This window comes from Typopeltis vanoorti, chromosome 15 (assembly GCF_054136105.1).
Source record: "Typopeltis vanoorti isolate ZY-2024b chromosome 15, IOZ_Tvanoo_1.0, whole genome shotgun sequence".
NCBI classification, from domain to species: domain Eukaryota; kingdom Metazoa; phylum Arthropoda; class Arachnida; order Uropygi; family Thelyphonidae; genus Typopeltis; species Typopeltis vanoorti.
In genome coordinates, this window is record NC_143563.1 from 82,888,545 (window position 1) to 82,913,317 (window position 24,773).

General features: G+C 36.5%; 1 protein-coding gene across 1 annotated transcript in view; it reads right to left on the reverse strand.

Moving 5' to 3' along the window:
* The window catches only part of Prosalpha2 (proteasome alpha2 subunit), a 107,239-nt gene extending 83,114 nt beyond the window's left edge, over positions 1-24,125 (reverse strand). Inside the window, exons 1-2 of the mRNA XM_090404584.1 lie at positions 24,069-24,125; positions 4,417-4,493 (exon numbers count right to left, since the gene is read on the reverse strand). Of these exons, the coding sequence (XP_090260710.1) occupies positions 4,417-4,493; positions 24,069-24,109 (118 nt within the window). The 5' untranslated portion in view covers positions 24,110-24,125. The remainder of the gene's footprint in view (positions 1-4,416; positions 4,494-24,068) is intronic.
* Positions 24,126-24,773: the final 648 nt, after the last annotated feature.

Below are 24,773 nucleotides of genomic sequence, written 5' to 3' on the forward strand. Positions count from 1 at the left end.
TTAGAAGTATAATATCTGCATAAAGTAAAGAGCTGAGATTAATATCTCAACTTTGATGTCAGGTTTTGATGCCACTTTTCCTTCATAATGTGATCCATATAGATGATGAATAACTGTAGAGATAAATACATTCTTGTCTCACACCTGATTTTAATTCAAACCACCTTCAATTCTAACTGCTGACTTACAGCTCAAATAAAGACTCAGTATTGTTTGATATAATGTCCCATTCACACCATATAACTGTTCAAATCATTATATTCATAAGATTTCTCAGCTATTTGTCTTAAAATGAAAATCTGATTCTCACAACCTCTATTTGTACTAAATCCAGCTTATTCTTAACTAAGATTGCCTTTTACAATCCTTCTTAGCTGTTTTTTCATGTATACTTGCATAAATCTTACCAGGAACACTGAGTAGGGAACCTCTGTAATTCTCACATTAAGTTTTAATTCCCTTATTCATAGATGGGTACTATGACAACTCTACTCCAATTATCCAGAATTCGACCCTCTAACCAGGTCATCTGATTATGCAGTGCAGCACTGTGAAACTTTTATCTCTACTTGAGCATTTCTCTTCATATATAATCTATTCCAGCTGCTTTTCCACATTTCAGGTTTTTGATGCTTTTTCTACTTCAAGAATTAATATGTATTCCTGTTGCATGCCTGTTAAATGTTTTCTACCATCATGCTGTCACTGCTTGTTTCATTTAGCAATCTTTTCAAGTAATTACTCCATACATCAAGAATATCTTTATCTCCAGTTTTCATATTACCTTTATCATCTGATTCCTTTTACAGCATTCCTCTTATTTCTAATCTTTTTCAATAGCTTCCAGAATATTTGCCAGCTTCATGATATTTATTTTCTATGTTCTTACAAAAGTATTTCCATGACTCTTACTTATTCAGCTAGTTTTATACATTGTTTCACTTTCCTACACTTGTCCCTGTATTTTCTAATGCCTCTTTTAATTTCCTGAGTTAACCATGTAGTTATGATTTTTCTATTCTTGCAGACCTCAGAACATTCCTCTGTGGCTGAATCAATGAATGTTTTCTTTAGGGCGTGCAACTAAATCTCCAACATTTGGTTCCAGTTTTCAAACTCTCATTTTTTCTTGAATAATGTTTGTGTATTTTAGCCTACAGTTTAATCATAGAACTGCTCGATTTTGATTCATTTTGGAACTTTCTTACATACTCTTCCTTTTAATATGAAATTCAATTTTATCCTGCTAAAAACTAAATAGTGATCACTTTCTATTTCGACTACTCTGTATACTCCTGAACCCATGGAGTAAACATCACTATCAACATAGTCAATGAGATTTTTCATATTTCTTGCAACTTCTCTCCAGGTGAATTTGTGTAATTTTTATTTTGTTTTATTAATATTTTTATTTTATTTTATTAATAGTTACACCTAATTTGGTGAACACGGTATTAGTAATAACTAAATCCATGTCCTGAACAGAAATTCAGCAGGTATTTACCATTATTATTAGCTTTGCTGTTTTCTTCAAATTTTCCCAAAACATTTCTGTATGTTTGGTAATCATTTCCTACTCTGCTGTTTAGATCTCCAACAAGGACCTGCTTCATTGTCAGTTGCTTTCGCTAATGCCTCAAAAAATTTCCCCACTTCTTCCTTAGCAGAACCTCTGTGGGTCCATAAATATAAAAAAGTCTCATTATCCAGTTTCCCATTCTGATATTAGCCCACATCGCTCTACTTGATATTGCCTGCAAAATTCAAGATGATTATTCTTGTATTTAGTGCTAAATAACATAGCTACTCCTTTTCCTTAATGGTTATTGCATGATTTCTTTCTGTTTGCCCTGGTTACCTGACAAAAATAATGGAGGCCTTGTTTAACCAGGTGACATCCCAGGCAGCATGAAATTCTTTCAAGTTGCACTATCATTTTTCAGTATGGTTTAAGCCAATAAGAATACAATCTGTTCAGCTAAATTCCAAATTTCCAGCCCATCCTCATTTGTTCAGTATCCAGGTAGATACCTAACAGAGTGCACCACAAGAAGGTGAAGATTGGACATCAGGTTAGAAGCTTTGGTCGGTTCTCCACATTCCTTAAAAGGTTGCATGGAGGTCTCCTCCCAGTTATACAGCTTTGACCCTTAAGCACCCCCTGATGCAGAAAAATTAAGATTTGGGGATAGAAAACGAAAGACGTCAAACTGATATTCACAATTTTTAGAGCAGTAAAGATGGCAGATAAATGTTTCTGAATGAAGCAAGGCAGCCTTAAGCTAGAGAAGGTCAAAAAACAGTGGATTCCAAATTTGGAATATCAGATCATAGAAAAGGATAAATGCCAACTATGTCGCAGAAAGAATCATATAGTATAATTTATCTAGCCAAGATGAACATGTTGAAAGTTTATTTTTCCCTTGGTTAGACTATAATAAATTTAGTTTAATCCTTTATCCAAGTGTGAACAAACAAAGTTTGCGCCTGAAAATATCTTCAGGACTGGGGGTAAGGTAGTACAACACCGGGCGCAACTCGTAGCAAAGGTGGACCAAGCTAACATCCCTCCTATCTCAGTATCTCGCATAAAAACCCATCTCCTTGCGGATATATATAATGTTATGCATTAAGGGAAGGGCCACTACCCAGACTAGCTTCGACCTTTAGTGAGATCTTTCAGTGGGAGCCAGGACCCAGAAGTGGAGATACCAGGCAGAAGCAATGGCAAGGTCATCTTTACCTATAGGAGTTGCCAAAAGATGTGCCACCTTTTTATTAAATTACTCTGGATTTAGAGAAAGATGTTGAAAGTTTATTTTTCACTTGGTTAGACTATAATAAATTTAGCTTAATCCTTTATCCAAGTGTGAGCAAACAAAGTTTGTGCCTGAAAATATCGTAGCAACGAGTTGCCCAGTGTTGTACTACCTTATTCCAGTCCTGAAGATATTTTCAGGCGCAAACTTTGTTTGCTCACATCCGCAAGGAGATGGGTTTTGCATTATGGGAGATACTGAAATAGGAGTGATGTTAGCTTGGTCCTCCTTTGCTACGAGTTGCCCGGTGTTGTACTACCTTACCCCAGTCCTGAAAATATTTTCAGGCTCAAACTTTGTTTGTTCACACTTGGATAAAGGATTAAACTAAATTTATTATAGCCAAGATGAACCATGGTTGTTAATATCTGAGGTTCATTCAAAAGTATGGGATCAGGTAATTAGATATCTTTAAGTGATGATTTACTCTTTACAGGTCAATAATCCTACAGCTAATGATAAATATAGCACAGCACATCACACTATCTACTGCAAAAAATATTTTTTTTTTGAAACATAATTTAAATGTACTTCAAATAAAAAAGAATGTGTAGTGGTTCTATCAGAAAGCTATCACAGAAAATTCAGTAACCAGTCAAGTCATGGTAATTTAATTACTGAACACCTGGAGTTTTTAGTCTAGTGGCTACTACCAAGTTAGTATAACTGGTAATTAATTTACGGAATTAACAACGCATATGAAGTATTTAATTAAAGATAACTTTAATGAATCACTTCTATATTTCGGCAATGTCACATTGCCATCTTCAGGAACATAAAGATATGGTATGTGCACTAAGGAACTAACAAAGCAAATGAGGAAAAAAGTAAGAAACTAATTTTGTTCCTAAAGTCCTAATGGTGCCCTCGTGCGGACTAATTTGGTAGTCTTGGCAGTTGGGCTGAAGTTCTCATAATGAAAGTCTCCCAAATTTGGGGCAGTTTCATGCAGCCAAATTTGTTGAGGTTAGGAACGTTTTTTAGAGCTGCTGAAGATTCTTTGAATAATCTTTCGTATTTAAACTTGCTGCGATGGATTATTTTTGTTTTCTTCCAACGAATTTTATGGTGGGTATCTAAGGCATGGTCTGCCAACCCAGAGCGGCTGTACTGGTGAAACCGGATGTAGTCTTGGTGTTCTGAAATCCTGATATTTGTTGTTCTGCCTGTTTGGCCAAAGTAGGACAATTTGTAGACAATTTACTTTCTTCCTCATTTGCTTTGTTAGTTCCTTAGTGCACATACCATATCTTTATGTTCCTGAAGATGGCAATGTGACATTGCCGAAATATAGAAGTGATTCATTAAAGTTATCTTTAATTAAATACTTCATATGCATTGTTAATTCCGTAAATTAATGACCAGTTATGTCTAACCAACGTATAAGTCTTACTACTAGTACCAAGTTAGTAGGTAGAATCCGCTGTCATATATTTAATGAAGATGCAAAAAGATACTCTTTACTACAAATCATGCAGAGCATACAAACAATATGCTCCCTAATAATATATAAAATTTAATTAAGTACTACTGCAAATGGACCAAAACTTTTTTTTAAAAAAATGGTCAATGCAAATGGTAAAAAAAAAAAAATTACCCTTAATTCCAACAGAAGGAGCACCTGCAGCTACAGCAGCAAGAGCATATTCAATTTGCACAAGTTTTCCAGAAGGACTAAAAGGGAAGAAAAATTCATGATGAAAAATAAAATAATACATTTTATAATTTTCTGTAACTAATATACAGTACATTCAGAATCGTTTTTGCACATAGCCAGAATAATTACAAACATTTTTTTAAAGGTACACTTGATAAGCAAGATTGTTGATGAATGGTTGCATTCTCTAGTACTTATATGAATAGGTGAAGTGGGGGAAGGAGAAGATCTTCCAATCCAATCAAGACTACCAAGAAGTGCCCATAGAAGGCATTTCTTAAGGGCAATATCCTTAGGAGTTCTGGCCTTCGCTCTAATCTTTCCCATTTGTTTCTTATGCTGTTGTGTGTATAATAAAATTCTCATATTGGATCCCTGAATGTTTTAGTGATGATGATGAAATACTGGAGTAATACCCCCCCACCAACTCATTCCAGTGCTGTCTTCATTCCATTAAGCCTCAACATATTTACATTGGGGTAATCGTAGCTCTCTCAACATGAACCTAACCATCTGGCGTAGCAAACAGAATTACTGTGGAATCCGACAATTTTGTTCCTGTGTGTTGTCACATGTGCCGCATTTTATGACAGTTTCTTCAATTGTAATTAATCCCACATAGCATATGGGGTAGTGGGGATAATATATTAAAAACAATAATTAAAAAGAATGATATATCTGATTATTAGTTACTATACTTGATTTACTAAATGTAAAGAATAGCAAATATAAGGGAGAGAAAGAATAGGCATGAATAAAAATAATTTCAGTACTGTAAAATGCATTATAAATAATTTACAACTGTGATAGGTGTGCTTGTGTTATAAATATCTGGTTGTGGAATGAAGAATACCTGATCCTATAAACTCTAGAATTTCATCATCTTCTTCCTTATACCCTCTTTTACCTTGCGGTGTCAAGGGTCCATTGATCATCGGACCTCACTCCGTTTACAGGATAAGGTGGTCAGCCTTATGCCCCGGTGTATCCTATGGACTGTAGTGTTGAGTTCTCAAGGCCAGTTTTGCCTGCATTGCGGGATGATATTTGTATTTATGATGGGCATAAGGGTCAAAGCTGTATAACTGAGAGGAGACCTCCACATAGCCTTTAAAAGAATGCGGAGAACCAACCAGGGCTTCTGACCTAATGTCCAATCCTCACCTTCTCGTGGTGCACCCTATTGGGTATCTACTTGGATACTGAACGAACAAGGATGGGCTGGCAATTTGGGATTTAGCCGACCAAATTGTATTCTTATTGGTTAAAAAAATTTGAAAAATGATGGTACGACATGACAAAATTTCATGCCGGCTGGGGCGTTGCCCGGTTAAACAAGGCCCCTGTTGTTTTCGCCAGGGAACCAGGGCGAACAGTGAAAAGTCAGCTACTGGAACAAATCTGAAAACAAACCCCAACTCAACATCACCAGAGTTAAAGATCGGTACCATCAACATAAGAAGCCTGAATGGCAAAGAAATGGAGCTAGCTGAGGAATTAGATAAGTACCAGATTGACATAATAAGGGTGACTGAAACAAAAAAGACAAAAACTGGTGAGATCTTTCTGACCAATAAATACAAAATGTTATATTCAGGCAATGACAATCAAGAAAAAGAAGGAGTAGCCATAGTATTCAACACAAAATACGAGGGCTAATCTTCTTGAATGGCAGTCAGTCTCAAGTAGAGTAATGTGGGCAAATATGAGAATGGGGAACTGGACAATGAGACTTATTTGTGCCTATGGTCCCACAGAAGGTTCTACTAAGGTAGAAGTTGAGGAATTTGTTTGAGGCTTTAGAAAAAGCAACTGACACAATGAAAAAGGAAAAGTTGGTCCTTGTTGGGGATCTAAATAGCAGAGTAGGAAATGATTGTCAGACATACAAAAATATTTTGGGAAAATTTGGAGAAAAGAGCAAAGCTAATAATAATGGCAAATATCTGTTGGATTTCTGCTCAGGACATGGACTGGTTATTGCTAACACCATGTTCCAACATAAAAATGTGCACAAATTCACATGGAGAGAAGAGGCAAGGAATAAGAAAAGTCTCATTGACTATGTTATTGTTGATAGTGATGTTTTCTCCCTGGTGCAGGACACTAGAGTGTACAGAGGATTTGAAATTGGAAGTGATCACTATTTAGTCTTGAGCAGGATAAAATTGAATTTCATATTGAAAAGAATAACATGTAAGAAAGTTTTAAAGCGAATAAAAGTTGAGCAGCTCTCAGATGTGAACTGTAGACTAAAATACACAAAGATTATTGAAGACAAAATGAAAGAGTTTGAGAACAGGAATCAAACCTTGGAGATTCAGTGGCAAACTCTGAAGAAAACATTGATTGATTCTGCCAGAGAGGCATGTGGTGAGGTTGTCTGTAAGGATAAAAAAATCAGAACTCCCTGGTGGACAGAAGAAGTTAAAGAGGCAGTGAAGGAAAAGAAGAAAGCATATCAAAAGTTCCTGGCAAATAAGTCAGCTTGTGCTCTTGGAAAATACAGAGACAAATGCAAGAATGCTAAACACAAGTCATGGGAGGACTTTGGCAAGAATAGAGAAAATAAATATCAAGAAGGTGGCAAAATATTCTGCAGGTTGTTGAAGAAGCTTAGGAATGCAGGAAAGAGTGCTGTAAAAGGAATTAGAGATGATAAAGGTGACATGAAAATGGGAGAAAAAGATATCCTTGAAGTATGGAGTAATTACTTTGAAAAACTGCTAAATGAAACAAGCAGTGATGACAGCACAATGGTAAAAAACACTGACCAGGCATGCAGTCAGGAATACATATCCATACTTGAAGTAGAAAAAGCCATCAAAGGCTTGAAATGTGGAAAAAAAGTGTTCTCTGCCAGGTTGGCAGCAAAACGACCCAGAGGAAGACCAAGATATAGGTTGATTGATACGGTACAAAGTGCCTTAGATGATAGAAATATAAGATCTGATAATGTTGGAGTCTTGACAAGTAATAGACTGATTTCGAGGAAAATTATAGATAGGAAGTTAGTAATGATGTAATTTTTTTCATGTAGTACTATCATATCCTGTACACCCCTTGAGGGTACATGGCAGGAATTTGATGATGATGATAATTTAAAAAAAAAAAACATGTATGAATAGGAAATTGATTTGTTTATGAAATATAAACAATAAGAAACAGTAACTGTATACATTGCTAGCTCAGTAAATGACTATAGGGAGGAGCTTATCCTATGATCTAATAATGCTGATCAGGTGATTCGCGTGGGTGTGGCAGGAATATGTGTGGGTTGACGGAGGAGCAAATAATTTTGCACAATTTATTGCGCCTGTTATGCGTATTTCTTTCTTTTTTTATTTATATATTTCACTTTTTACTCCCTACATTTATACTGTCCGAAGATTGGAAACAGCTGTTCCTATATAGCAATGGTGGCCAATACATGTCCTTTTGGAGCCAAAATAATTCTAGTAAGACTCAGAAGAGCTGCTGTAAAATCTTAAATAAAAGGAATTTTTGTAATAAATACCTTTTATGTAGATTTTACAAGTATGCTAAGTCCCACTAAAATACTTGTGTTTTAATAGAAAAACTTGGTGTAATTGAAATGGAAATAATGTTTTTTTTGAATTATTGAATACTGTAATATCAAAAATTTTGTGTAAGAACAAAGGAAATTATAAGGTAAATTGTGTCTAAGTATACTTCTAGTCAACTAAAATTCCAGACAGATTAAGGGATTAAGTCATGACCTGAGGCCACTGCAAACGTGAAGGTCGACATTACATGGGGGTTTTCCATCTAAATACACCGATCGACGAGGGTGACCAGGTGCAGAACATCAGGGTATCCAGGGGACTACGACGTAAGAAAAACGAAGGTCATCGGAACCATATAAATAGCAGTTTGCTGCATCGAGACAGGACTTGTTTGGTTTAGTCTGTTCCTGGGAGTTCAAGTTCAAGTATGTTCCGGAATGGAGTTTCTGATCGTGGGGTCAGGAAGTCACGTGCAGTTCTGCCGAGAGAGTTCGGACTCATGACAGTATCAAGGTCAACGTAAGCCGAGGAGTTTAGAAGAAAGTGCGATGATCGTTAACGGCAACTGAGCTTCACTAGAATTGTAGGTGATGAATCGTTATCCTATTCGGAGACCTGTATTCACGAAGCAAAGGCCAGAAGAATGGCGCAACTAAGGCACGTCACATTTGGAGGAACTAGATGCTGAACTTCCAAGCCATAGGAATTAAATTGTCTGCCGATAATAAGAAAGAAGTCTTGCAAATTACGAAGAGGATATTCAGGTACAGTGACAAGGTCTAACAGGAACAAGAAGAGATAATCAGCTATAGAGGACCAGACTTCATGAAATGTAAGAACTTTGCATTTAGTCAGAAAGAAACTTAGATTGTGACGGTGGTTTGAATCGATGGAATTGTTTAAAAATTAGAGTTGCAGGACTTTAGGCATTGAGCTAACAATTGAATTAATTTACTCTATGTAAGAGAAAGCTTAGCTGAATTGTATAGTGAATCTACTTATATTTAATTGTTGTAGTCATTGCTTATGGCTGAAGTTTTATATGTTGACGATCTGATTATATGTAAAGTTAAGAAAGAGGGTAAATTTCTAGACTAGTAGTCCTGCTGAGATTCAGATGATTGTGAGAAATGATCATATAACTTATATTGAGTTGTTAGATATAGCGTACATATTAGATTTAAGTCAAATTAATTTGTGTCATTTGTGTATTTGTTTCTTAGTGATGAATAAATTGTTTTCTTGTCGAAAAAATAACTTGCCTGATCTCTAAGTCCAATGCATTACTCATAAAATCGAACCTATGTGCCTTAAAGTAGATACTGCCACGACTGCAGAGTAAGAAATACTTGTAATTTGGTATAAAGATAAGTTGAAAAGGAAGGATACCAGGTGTGCTATTCTTCGGAGGGAGATACTCCTCTTATCCTAGAATTTTGGTGGAGCAGCTGACTAACAAACAAATTTTCCAAAATTTAGTTTAGAATAAACACCAGTAAATCAGACAAAGAGATTGGCTCCAGCCTGAGGCACATTCTTTGTTCTTGACGTCTTGCATATGTGAGCCTTACTAATTGTGGCCACAAGATAGAGGTAACGTAACTGACGATAATTCAGAAGTATAGTAAAAGTTAAGAAGATAAGTTACAAACAAGAAAACGTAAAAATTTACAAAGGCGCAGCCGAACAAGAATTAATTAAAAAAATTAGATTTAACAATAAAAACATAGATTTTAACACTGCGACCTTTGACTGATGCGATGGTACGGTAGTAAGTGAGTGTGTGCATGGCAAAGTGGGTGGTGGGGATGCAGAAGCTATGTCTACCCACCACAACATGTCAGTTACACTTCCAGTGCTCATGTATCAGTATTGTTCAACATATTGTTGCATGAGTTCATTGACAGTGCTTGTTATCAAACTCTTTTTCAAATGCTTAGAAATGTCACATAAAAAAACAAATATGAAGAGGCACATAGAAGCTTTAGGTCAGAATGGGAAGAAGAGTTTCTTTTTGTGAAATGACAAAGTAAACCAATGTGTGCCATATGCCAAATAACACTTGTGTAATTCAAAACCAGCAATCTGAAGTATCATTATGGCATGCATCACAGTAATTTTAGTAAAAAATTGGTTCTGATCTGAGGTGAACCAAACTTTCAACTTTGAAAGAACAACTCCATGGTCAGAGTAAATTGATGTCCATGTTTACTAAAGAGGCTGATGTTACTACCGAGGATGGTTTTATTTTAGGGTTTAATATTGCACAGACAAAATGTCCATACACAGAAGGAGAATTTGTCCAGAAGAATACTGCACAAATAATTTCAGTTTTAGACTGGATTTATCATTGGAACCAAGAATTCGACCTCTGCGGGGGGGGTGACCCTCATCCTTGGAGTGAGTTTCTTGAATAAGAACAACGTCGACATTGTTGTCATATAAAATCTTTGAGAGGTATTCACATTTTGCTCTACATATACCCTCAATGTTAATTTGGCAAATTCGGACAACAGGTCCAATATTCCTAGTCATCTTGCTCTTAAGGGAGCTGATTCATGTGTTTGTGCTGTAATCAGGTGATCGAGAAGCCACCTATGTACGTAGTACCTAGTTCCCACCTCATTACAACCAGCATTGTTGGCAATGTGCATCTGATAGGGAACATTACCAACGTGTAGAAGCATATTTCCATAGCCACCACGCTATGGAAATATGCTTCCAACAATGAATGTTAAGAGACTGACTGAATGGGAAGAAATTCACACATGCACCTAATTTTCGATGCAAAAGATAGATCTTCCTTCAGGTCAGCAGCTTGGAACAGAGAGCACAATCCCGGCCTCTGCTTCATCACTCTAGACAACAATAGATGACTGCTACTTACATCGAGAAGAGTTATCTCCAACTTTCCCCGAAGCCAACATAGGCCAATTATATTAGAGGTAGGTCTGAAGGTACCCCTTGTCAGATCCATCCAACGACCCTGCTGGAACTTCCAGAAAGCCGACTGGGATATATTTGCTGCCTATCTTGACAAATATGTCCATTGGATGCCTCCAACAAGCAACAATTACAAGAGATTCGTGGGAGCTGTCTTAGACGTAGGTAAGAAGACCATACCAAGTGGCTTCCGGAAGGAGTATATCCCTGGATGGGACGATGATAGTAGTAAACTGTATCAAGAATATCAAGAGTGTGGCGATCCTGACAATTGTAGATGAATTCATTCAGAGCCTTGACACCCCTTGTCAGATCCATCCAACGTCCCCGCTGGAACTGCCAGAAAGCCGACTGGACTGGGATACATTTGCTGCCTGTCTTGACAAATATGTCCGTTGGATCCCTCCAACAAGCAACAATTACAAGAGATTCGTGGGAGCTGTCTTAGATGTAGGTAAGAAGACCATATCAAGAGGCTTCCGGAAAGAGTATATCCCTGGAAGGGACGATGATAGTAATAAGCTGTATCAAGAGTGTGGCAATCCTGACATTGCAGATGAACTCATTCACAGCCTTGACACCAGCCGACAAAAGAAATGGACTGAAACAGTAGAAGCATTCAATTATCGGCACTCCAGTAGAAAAGCATGGAGCCTTCTAAGAAAACTAGGTAGTGGCACCCTGACTGCCCAGGAACAATCTACTATTTCTCCTAACCAATATGCATCACATATTGTCAACACATCAAGATATACCACCAAGGACAAACAACACACTCTTCAAATAAAAAGAGAACTTGCATATTTGAAAAATAACAGACCATCAGATCCTTTATATTCACGACCCTTCACTCTTGAAGATATTAACACTGCTCTAATGGATATGAAACCAGGCAAGGCTCCAGGTTTCGATGGAATTCATCCAGATTTCCTGCTGAAGACAGGCCAAAAAGCTTGACAGTGGTTGGCTTGCTTTTTCTCTAACATTCTCCAGACTGGTAGACTTCCAAAAGAGTTTAAGAGGACAAAAATTATCCCCATCTTAAAACCACGAAAAACCAACAACAAACCAAAAAACTACACCGACCAATTGCCCTGCTTAGCATCTGTTATATGCTCCTAGAAAGGCTCATCCTCAACAGAATTGCCCCTAAGATAATAGAACAAGTCCCAGTGGAACAGGCCGGATTCAGACATAAACGAAGCTGCTGTAATCAGGTTCTGTCACTCACCACACAAATAGAGACAGGCTACCAACAATGCCAGAAAACAGCTGTAGCTTTTGTAGATCTTACCACAGCTTATGATAAAGTCTAGAGGCATGGCGCAGTCTGCAAGTTGCTTCAGGCAGTCCCATGCAGAACAATAGTCTGCGATAACATGCTAAGCAACCACCTGTTCCAAGTATGTATGGACGAGAACAAAAGTAAACAAAGAACACTGGATAATGGACTACCACAAGTGTCAGTTCTAGCTCCTCTCCTTTTTAACTTATACATCGCAGATTTGTCTAATACAGCCTCCAAAAATTTTGCTACGCTGATGACATTGCTCTAGCCTCCAAGTGCACCAATTTTACTACAATGGAAGATAAACTAACAAACAACCTTGCAGTCCTAGGTGAATACGTCTACAAATGGAGATTAGCCAAATCCTAGCAAAACAGACGTTTCATGCTTCCACCTGAACAATAAGGCTAACAAAGAACTCATGGTCTACTTCAACCACAAACTGCTACGCTACAACAGATTCATGAAATATCTGGGCCTCACTCTGGATAGAACACTATCTTTTCAACCACATCTCATTAACACAGCATCCAAGCTAAAAACAAGAAACAAAATACTGCAAAAACTATGTGGAACAACTTGGGGTGCCTTAGCAACAACACTTCATTGCACTGCTCTTGGCCTCGTTTACTCTACAGCTGAATACTGCTCACCCGTATGGCTAAACAGCGCCCATGTGTATTTGGTTGATGCTCAGCTTAACTCCACTATGCGTCTTATTTCTGGAACTGTAAAATCAAACCCAACCTACTACTGGCTTCCAGTGCAAAGCAACATTCCGCTTCCACACATTCGCAGATCCAACTTTCTTCTACACGAATTTAGCAAAATCATGAAAATCCAAAATCTTCCAATCTACAAAGACATCCCACCCTCCTAGAAATAAACAGGCTAAAGTCAAGGCACACTCCAATCTTAACAGCAAAAAATCTTGCAGAGACAAGTTTCAACATGAAGGAGAAGTAGAAAGAGTCCTGGTGTAACACTTCAACAGGGGTCTTCCATGAATTAGTGGACCTGACACAGATACCTTCGGGTTTTGACCTACCTCAGAAAACTTGGTCTGCCCTTAACCGAATCCGCACCAACCATGGCAGATGTGCAGATCACCTTTACAAGTGGGGCATGATTGCCTCACTCAGGTGCGACTGTGGTTCACCCTGCCAGACAATTAATCATATTACAACAGAATGTGTCCAACGTGCATACAGTGGAAACCTGTCAGACTTCATCCATGCTACACCAAGTGCAGTTGACTGGATAATCAACCTAGACATTCAGTTGTGGCTTATTCTTGAGTGTCTCTTTTATGACTCTATTATGTCTTATTATTGTACATATGTCTATTACTATGTATGTATATATATATATATATATATATATATATATATATATATATTAAGGATTAATGTAATGTAATTTTTCGTGTGCGAGCCATACGCTAAATAAATATATCAGAATTCCAATGCTGCCAGATCTTATATTTATCATCCAGGACATTTCTAACTGCATCAATTCAACTACATCTTGGTCTCCTTCTGTCTTTTTTTTTTGTAAGGATGAGAGTTAACAAACCTGGATGGTTTTTCAGTTCCTTCCTAATATCATCGTTTTTTAACATGATCCTGTCACTGATGCCATCTGTTTCACTTTTTAATTTTTATTGGAATTTTCATATCTGCTTTGGTCTTTGGACAATCAACGTCTTTATTTCTAACCCAACTCAGAGTCCCATAAGTAGCTTGAACAGTCATATATTAGGGTGGTCTGAAAAGTTCTCGGCCTAACAATGAAAAAACAAATTTATAATTTAAAAATTATTTTTATTTTTCAACATAATCTCCCCGAAGACTAATACATTTATTCCAGTGATGCTCCAGCACCATTATCCCATCCCTGTAGTGGTTCTCAGTAATATCTGCAAAATACCCCTCTATAGCTGCAATCACCTCTTGATTCGAAGAAAAACACTGACCAGCGAGGAAGAATTTTAGTTTTGGGAAGAGATAGAAGTCACAGGGAGCCAAATCTGGGGAACAGGGTGGATGTTCCAACAATTCATAGTGCAGATCCCTTAATTTTCCCATTGCCAAAACGCCTTTATGTGGAAGGTGCATTGTCCCGATGAAAGATGATTTTTTCTTCTGCAAACTGGGTCTTTTTTCACGAATTTTTTCATCTAGTCCAGTTAAAAGATCTGAATAATATTCCGATCTTTAAATCAATTTTTATTTTACCCTTTTCAAGATAATTAATAAACAAAATCCCTTTGGCATCTCAAAACACATATGCCATGACCTTTCCTGTTGATGGAACTGACTTTGTCTTCTTTGGTGCTGAACAACCGGCTTCTGTCCACTGTTCTGACTGCATAAACCTCGAATGAATTTCTTTTGGTGTTAAACCTTCTTTTATAAAGAATTTTATAACCGCATGATACTCAATTTTATCCATTTCAAGGGATGATGAGGACAACACTTTTGCTTCAGACAGCTGTATAAAACAAATTACTTGATAAAATGACTTGCAATTTCAAATGGATGCTTACGACAGATGTACCCACTTAGAAAAAAAAAATCTTTCAGACAGTGTTGCCATCTATGGTTGAGGCTGAGAACTTTTCAGACCACCCTCGTATAGTGCTAGTTTTTAGTATTTCGGCTATTTCTCTCTTATTCCATATAAATTTATTCAACTGGTTGTACCACTACATCAGCTTTTCTTATTCTATTGTCTATTTCCATATTTCATTTGCCATCTTCACTAACCATTGACTAAATGTGACTAAATGCCTTGGCCAACCAGCAGGCCTGGTTGGCCGAGTGGTTAGCATACCTGCTTTCCAAACAACAGGTGTCACAGGTTAGAATCCTACCACGGAGGATTGTCACAAGATATCACTCTCAACAATGACATAATCAATGATTTTGTTCTTATTTCTTGTGTCTTCTCTCTACATGAAAACTTGTGCACATCTTTACGTTGGAACACGACGGTAGTAATGACTAGCACATGTCCTGTGCAGAAGTCTAGCAAATTTCTTTGTGATGGTCAACATGGATTTGTAAAGGGTAAGTCTTGTTTTGGCAATTTACTTGCATTTTATGATAAAGTAACAAGTATTAGATAAAGAAGAATCATATACAGTGATATTCTTGGACTGCAAAAGGGTTTGATAGATTACCACATGATAAGTTGGTATACAAGGTGCAGAGGATAAGAATAGATACTATATCGGTTAGACAGATTGGTGATTCTCTCTGAACAACACCAGCAAGTTGTGTATTAGAGAGCAGTAACTCAAAACAGGAGGGTAACCAGGGGCATGCCTCAGGGATCTGTTCTTGGGCTCCTGCCTTTTAACTTGTTTGTAAATGATATATCATGTGAGTTAACTGGGTACCTTCAGTTTGTTGCTGATGCAAAGTTGGGGAGAATTATAAGTAGTACTGCTGATGTTAATTCCCTTCATGAAGATTTGAATAGCCTTTCTGACTAAGACAAAGGAATATGGGTTGTAATTTTAATATTAATAAGTTGATTCAAAAACTGAGATGTTAGTGGAAGAAGACATTATAATACTAATGAATGATGTTGGCAACTTATGTAAAAATTGTGAAAAATGTTTAACGTAAAAATAGTGAAAGTAACTTACGTAAAAAAATGAAGTGTAGCCAAAAATTCTACGTTTGTTGTAGAATTTTTGGCTATATTTCATTTCCATTTTCAATATATTACAGGAAGATAATCACAAATAAAGAGAGAACAACAATAAAACTGAAAGCACGTGATATCGACTGCAGGAGAATAACTCCATCTCCATTAATAGATAAATAAAAAAGTTAATTTTTAAATTTAACTTCCCAAAGTTGAGACAGTTTAAGGCAATCATTTTTGTTAATGCGATTTTAAATATGTGCCTCATAGCTTTCGTTGTACAGTATGTTCAGAAGAAAAACAGCATTTGTGTAAGGTATTGTTTACCCGAATTCTGTGTTTTGTAGATCAGGCTTAGCTTGTTAAACCGGATTTATTGGGCTCCTTTATTCATCTCGATGTTTATCAAGATGAATTTGTGCAGAACAACCAGTATATTCATAACAACATAAGCTGTAAGAGAGGTGGATTCTGTAAACTACAGTATAAGAAAGAAAAGGATATCTGGCTTTTGGAGTGATAATGAAGGTATTTAGTTTCAAACTGCATGGAAAGAGACTTGTAAGTTAATCTGTTGAAGTAGTCTTGCTATTTTTTCTGAAAGTCCTTTAACATATGGAAGACAAAATTTATAAACTTCTTCTTGAAGAGGGGTAAATATGAAGGTCATAATTATTATTTTATTGATAGTTTTTGCATTATAATCATTAAAGGTAGTTCCGATAATAGACAGTTCCTAGTTTGGAAGAGAATCTGTTATTTTTTGAGCTCTGTCGACCAGAGATTTGACTACACCAAATTTCTGACAAGAGTGATGATGTGAATTAAAATCAATGTATTTGCAGGTATGAGTTTGTTTTCTATATACTGAGAATCGTAGACTGCCATTTGGTTGATGGAGAATGAGAATGTCCAGAAAAGGAAGACAGTTATCTTCTACTTCTAGGGTAAATTTGATTCTTGGGTTTACTGAATTAATTTTCTCAAGAAATCCATAAAGATCAGACAAAGAGGAGCTCCATACAGCAAAAACATCATGAACATAACTGTACCAAAATGATGGCTTAGGTGAAAAAATGTGAAGAATATGTTTTTCAAAATGTTCCATAAAGTAATTAGCTAGAGTATAGGAAATGGGAGACCATATCTCTATCAGCTTGTATAATTTGTTCTGACAACTGAAGTATCCTGAATTAATGACAAAGTTGAATAAATTTACAATATTAGAAGGAAATTTCTCATGAAGTAATTCAATTGTATCAATCAGAGTGGTGTTTGTAAAGAGTGAGATTACATGAAAACTTGTTGAAAGTTTATTTTTCACTTGGTTAGAGTATAATAAAATTAGTTTAATCCTTTTTCCAAGTGTGGGCAAACATGAAAACTTACAAGAAGATCTGTGGATTGTAACGATAATCCTGAAATTTTATTCTTAAAATCTATTGAATTTATTTTTAATAAAAGAAGCAGAGTTTCCTGTAAAGGCAGAGAGAAGATTTTGAGGTATCTTGAGAGTTTATAAGTTGACATCCTATGCAGTTAATTATAAGTCTAAAGAGAACATTCTCTTTATGTAATTTAGGAGGCCATAAAGTCATGAAGGAAAAGCATGATCAACTTTTAGTCTTTTAATTGTTTCTTTATGCAATGAAATTTGTCTAAGAGACTGCTGAGTTAGGTCTTTATGAATGCTTTTGTATGTAGTATGATCTGGAAGTGGAAGATTAAGTTTTCTAAAGTAATTGTTCTTATCATGAACAACAACTGTGTAACATTTGTCAGCCTTAGTAATAACTATATTCTTATTACATTTCAGATTGCTCTAAGGAGGTACTGATTTGAATAAAGTACATGCTGATTGAAATTTAACTTACTAGCTACAGTATATGAACAGTTATGGACTGGGAGCCTCCGTAGCTCGATCGGTATAGATGAAGCCGTTTGGTCAGAAAGACATGGGTTTGATTCCCATCTGTGATGCGAGGAATCTTTATCTGGTCTCTTTCAACGAAAAGGTGAGTAGCCAGTCTCATACGGGGGGGGGGGGGGTCACCTGGAAACTCAGATTTTATGTCCCCCAGAACAGGCAAAACTAGCCCCATGAACACATGCATCTATGAACATAGGACACTCCAAGAATAAGGATTGGCCGACCAATTCTGTGGGATTTCCGGTTTCGAATCATCACAGGCCACTAGGCCTAATACGTAAAGGAAGAAGATGAAGGATTTACTAATTACATATATATGCTTGGGCATTGACAGTTATACACACACACACACACACACACACACAGTATATTGTAACTATTGTATATTGTAAAGTGACTGAAGGGGATTTGTGAGGGAATGGTTGTCTATTAAGTGAAGTGGATTACCCTCTTCTAAATATCACCAAGAATTCTTTGAGGTTTTGGATGCTGTATACGAAATGTAGGAACATTATTCCAAAGTTGGAAAAATCTGAGACTTATAAAGTGTTAGGAGGTGAGAGGAAGAGAAGTAATATTAAAATGGAAAAGAACACCAAGCTTTTTAGAGGCTAAGGAGGCCAGCCATGCAAGTAATATGTTTCTGCCATGCTAAACTAAATGTGAGTCAACCCAAGAAGAGAATGTTGATCTTGAAAGAAAACTGGAACATTATCAAAATGGGGGGGGGGAGGTAGGATTTTTCTTCTGGGTAATAAGGTAGGCTCGAATTTTTTTTTTGGCATTGAAATTCACCAAGTTATCTTCACCCCATTTTAGGATGTTGAGGAGGTCAGCGTGTTCAAGTCACTGGTTATGAAAGATCTTGAGGCATCTAACATTAGAATACTGCAGGATTTATTGAATGAGGAAGAGGAATGAAGAGTTGTATTGTCATCAGCGAAGCTATGAATAGGATTTGAAGTCAGAGAAAGGGAGTTATTGATGTAAAAGAGGAAGAGTGTGAGTGAAAGCACAAAACTGAGGCACTCCACATTGATGGGAAAAAGCCATCCACCATGACACACAATGAACAACTAGTTAGGAAGCTGACAATCCAATCACAGAGAATAGAAAGGAGGCCATAAGACGGCAGCTCGCACAGGAGGCCTTAGTACCAGACACGATCAAACATTAGAAATAGTTGGTGATAACATGAGTTACTTCAATCTTTAAAAGGTACTTGTACCTATAAACAACAAATTACACGATAACCACAGTAATTAACTTTAATGAAATGAAAGTACAGATATTTCATACTGAAAATAACGGTACATCATCAGTGCATAGAAATAAGCAAATCAAAGAAAGGAATACAAGGTACATACAGAAGTCGGTGGTTTACTGATTAAAAACTATTGGCATGTGCTAGAAATCAATATTAATCAATAATATTATTAAAAACTACTTTTGATGGTTACATAAAATAAATAAAATAAAATACATTATTCTGTGTAATTTGTTGTTCAAGAGTTTCCATGGCCTGAGTCCAAAGGTGGATGAGATTAGCTAGTCAGTCAACTGTAGAATGAAAATGATGGAATCCATATTGGTGATCGCTAATTAACTGACAAGTATCCAGGTAATGCTGGTTGTCGATAACTTTCTCCATCACTTTTGAAAGTGATGACTGAGTTTTCCCTGATTTGATTGAGGAAAGCGACCATTCAGTCTTGACTTGGGAGATCGCAAAACATAAAGAATAATCTGTCAAGAAGGGGTATATGTGTAAGAACAAGGCAGGTGATTATGACAAGCATAGGAGAAAGCTTAAAGCTGTGCCATGGTATAAATCTGCAAGAGAATGATGTTAGTATTGCATAGGAGATAGGAGGAATCTAGTGGAAGCAATACTACACTGTATACCCAAGGTCAGGAGGGAGAAATCACATAGGAGTTATGGATGAGTAATATCATTAAGCATGAGCTGCAGAAAAGAAAAAAAAAAATGCTGCAAAGAATAAAGAGAAAGGTGAATAGCAAGTTCAAGAACAGTACGAGGGACAAACCAGAAAGGTGACAGCATGGTAGGAGAGCAATTGAAAATTATGAGAAGAAACTAGTCAAACAGGCTAAAGGAAATTCCAAAGATTTCTTTCACTACATGGCAAGTAAGAGGAAGAATGACTATGGAAGGATAACCACTGTGAGTGTGGGTGGTGATAGTGAGGTGAGAGAATTAGATAAATTAGTTGGGCCACTGAGTAGCCACTTTGCAACAGTTCTTAAGTTCTTAAAAGAACTGGGCGATGGACTGAGTCCTTGACTCTTTAGCCCGTCATCTGAATGAAGAAAATCTGTGTGGATGAGATGTTATTGAGCTAAAAAGCTCTAGTCATGGCTGGGTAACGGCAATAGCCGAGCCTCAGTTGAAACTTCGTTGGCTACAGCATTGCCATTTGTTACCCTGGAAGTCCTAAAAAGGACTTTTTCACCCAGAACCCACTTTGCAACAGTACATCATCCAATGAGGTTATTGCTATGACATATATAACAGGGACTGGTGTAGGAACAGAGATTGATGAACTGGAGGTTCTTAGGATATTACAGAATCTCAATGTAAATACAGTCAGTCATGGGATTAGATGAGACCTCAGCTTGTGATTTACAAGGCAAGAGAAAAGGAATGCCTCTAACTAGAATCTTTAACAAAACGTGGTATATGGAGGGGGCAGAATCCAGGTCACTAGTGGTGTGCTAGGACCATTACTGTTTAATTCATACATAAATTACACATAAAGTAATCTGAAGGGAAATATTCAGTGTTGTTTGCTAATGATACAAAATTGGGTAGAGAATCAAGGCAATGTGGAGAGCTTGCAGAATGATTTAAATAGGATGTTAGTATGTCCAAAAGATAATGGGTGCCAGTTTAATGTGGAGAAATGTAAATTTAAGCATTTTGGTATAAATCAATTACAAGCTGTGTATCACATTCATGAAACAAGTACTCCAGGAAATAGATACAAGTACTCCAGGAAGTTGAAATTTGAGTGATAAGAGATAGAAAATTGAAGTTAACAGTGCATACTGCTAAGGTTTCCAAAGTAGCTCATAAGATTGTTTGGCTACTGAAAAACACATGAACAGGTAGAGATAAGGAAGTTGTTATTCCTCTTTATAAGGCCTTGATACATTCACATCTGGACTATTGTGCTCAGATATGGTCAACTGGGTTTCTTGCGAATGAGGAATTAGTAAGGAGGATCCAGAGGTAAGTGACCAAGATGAATCAAGACAAACAGTGGTCTGTGGAATGCTCCCTATTTCACTCTCTCTTCATGTACCTTCCTCAGTGAGAGGGATCAGTCCCATGTCCTTCCAGTTCTCTGTTGGTGGCTCTCCTTTATGTTTCTGAATAGCCATGTGATCCTGTCCATGATCTTGGTTCACTTGGTTATAAATTAAATTAAAGATGAAAAGAAATTATATTCTTGTTTAACTCTTTATTCAAGTACAAGCGAATAATTTGGATCTCCCAAGATGAGTCTTTGGACTCCATTAAGGTGTCTGTAGGAAGACGCTAACCATTATTAACACAATACCTCTCCTTAAACTGATTCACTAATGAAGAACTGACAGCCACCTCAGACCATCCATTCCACTCATTTAGCACAAAATCTTGACCTGACATCCTTGCTAGCTGAAACTTTATTCAACTTCCAATTATGGCTTCTTAAGCTATTACCACCTGCCATATACTGAAATTCCCCTACCTCCATTCTATAAAACTCTTTTAGCAGCTTGAATGATTCTATCATGTCACCTCTCTTTCTTCTTTTTGCCAATTTTTGTAACTCTCAAATCCTTAACCACCTTAGTTATTTGCATCTGAATCCTCTCAATAATCAAAAAGATGCATTAGCTGAAAACATTAAAAAATTTACCTAGAATAAAACAGAAATGGCATGAAATAATGAAATTTTTTTTTTTTTACTGTCAGCCAGTTTCATGTCATGGAGTGGCAGAAAAAAATCGCCATGGTACATTTATACCAAGTTAGGCTTAAGCACAAAATTCATTATTATTATTGTATAGGTATTTCACGGAGCTGAAAAGACCATCTTACACACGTATGTTTCCTTAAACCTATTTACTGTAGGAGTGCTCACAATCACCTCTGATAACCCATTCCACTCATGTACTACTCTCCAAGTAAAGAACCTAGTCTGCACACCCTTACTGACCACACTGTTAAACAACTTCCCTTGTCTTCCCCTACTCCCCATGTATTGAAAACTTCTAAAAGGAATTTTATAAGATTGACAAGTCAATCTTATAGAATTCCTTTAGTATCTTATAAGTTTCTATTATATCTTCTCTTCTCTGCCTGTCAGATAAACTGTGCACAACCCTCAATCTATCCTCATAAGGAACATTCCACATAACCAAATCTATGCACAGTAGTCAACATGTAGCCAAATCATAGCCTTCTAAATAGGGATGATAACCTTTACCTGTCAATGTGTTCTTCAGCATTCAAGTAATCCTGTGAGTTATTTTGCCAATCTTGCAATATGTCCTCTGAATTTCAAATCACTATCCACCATCACCCAAGATCTCTAGGCTCATCAATTTTCTGTACATTTGAAATCTTTTCATCCTGAAGTGCATTACCTTACATACATTGAATTGACAACAAATGTCCTTTTCCCACAATGCCAATTTATTTAAATCATCCTGTAAGATATCTACATCAGCTTTATCAACTATTACCCTCCCTAGATTCGAATCATCAGCAAACAACTGAATATCCTCCATCAAATCTTCTGCTACATAATTAATGTACAAATTAAAGAGCGATGGATCCAAGTACAGAATACTGGGTTGGTCTACTAGCCGCTCTCATTCACCTTGATTCCACAGCACCATACACCACCCTCTGATGTCCTATCAAACCCCCCCTCCATGCCACCTGCCTCATATCAATTCCCATTTGCTCTGACTTATGTAATAATTTTTCACGCAGTATTCAGTTAAATGCCTTTGTAAAGTCCAGCAGTATCATGGTGTAGCCATTTCCTTTATCTAATTCTGCTGTTACTGAGGCTGGACCTAGCTTTTACAAAGCCATACTTTTACACTATAGAGAATCATATTCCTATCCATCTATCCCTGAATTTTACTTTTACAAATGTTTCCAATATTTAATCCCAACTCCAGAAATACTATTTGATCTGTAATTTGTTACTTCTGTCTTGGAGCCCCCTTTATGTAACGGAAGGAACTATCTCACCATCTTTCCATTCCCTTGGAACCTTGCCAGAGCTGAAACTTTAAGTAAATAACTTAATCAGCAGTGGCTTCGCATCTTTCTTCTGCAAACTTACAGCTACATTAATGCTTTTTCTTTACATATGGAAAACATTCTTTCATTACTTTCTCATAAAGTATACCACTTATCATTGAATCCCCATACAATACCATCTCTTTTCTCCCAATTTCTCACACTTTTATGCTTTTCTCTTTACAGTAATTTTTTAGTTGTTTGTAATTTTTATATTGATGTCTTTTTCATCATAGAAAATCATGCTTCTAAAATATGTCAAAGGATTAACTTGCTCCAAGACTTCATGTTTATTTTACTCAGATCTAATAGGATCTTGAAATTTAAAAGCATTATTTTTTTTTAATCTTTCTGATCACAGTATGTGTTTACGAGAGTAAAAATGATGCGTTTAAATCAGCCCTCCCCCCACCTCAAAATAAAATCTTTTGGGGATTATTACCAGTTCAGCGTCAACCAAAATTTCATGATAATTCCATGTCCTAAAATTAAAAACATTTGAGAAAATGGAATTCTGAGATTCAAGTTACCGTCATTCATCAATTTGAAGGTAAGTAATATTTTTGGCCTAAAAAACTTAACATCCTTACAGATAACTAAGAGTTATTGTGCTTAAGTATTAATGTCTCTTTTCTTAAAAACATAACATGAAATACTGTTATTTCATATTATGATTCTATTCATGGCTTTCACACATTAGCGTAAACAATAATTACACTCTAACACATGGCGATACTTGCAACATGACTTGGCAAATATATATATATATATATACTCCACCAAATGAATCAACAGGGTCACACAAGTTCACAATTTAACGTTTCGAATTTTTTTTAAGCTGAGTAAATTAAATACATATATGATTAAATTTACGCCTATATTATTACTCTAGAAAACAAATTACATAAAACTTCATTTCACCTGAACGTAGTCAAAGAAAAGCTGTATCTCTCAGACGCCATGACTCGATCACTAACTGTCACCTACATACAAAAACCAAGTAGATTATACATTTGAAACTCCAAAAATATATAAAATAGCGTCAAATCCAATTCTTTAATATATATTGTTCATTTTTCGTTGTTTTAATAATAATGTTCAAAGATAACATTTTTAATCAAATTATTTTCTTTGAGATATTTAATATATATAGTTCATGTATCGTTGTTTTAATAATATTCTTTGAGACAAGATGTGTATAAGTCTTTGTATCACGGTCAGCAACCCAATGGTATTTCTGAGCCACGTATTCACCTAGATTCAGAAACGGGTGAGATGGACTAGCTGTTAAGACGGACTAGCTTTCTCTCTTTCTTCTTCGAAGAAAGAGAGAGATTATCATTATGTTGCAAGTAAAAGATAAAAAGTTCGATTCTAAAAGAATATTTTTATGGAATTTAAAGAGTACCCTGAGGCCTGTGTAGCTCAGTGAAGGTGGTGCTTGGTCGCTCGAAATGAGACTTAGGTACAAGTCTAGTCACCGACTGGAGGAACTTTTTCTAAGCTTATTTTCGACCTATTCCCGGGTTAGTCGATCTCTGACACAGTAAACTGGTTTTTCCTCCCGAAAACTCGATTTTTTCGTATCGTAAACTCAACCAAATCGACCGTAGCACCCACATTATT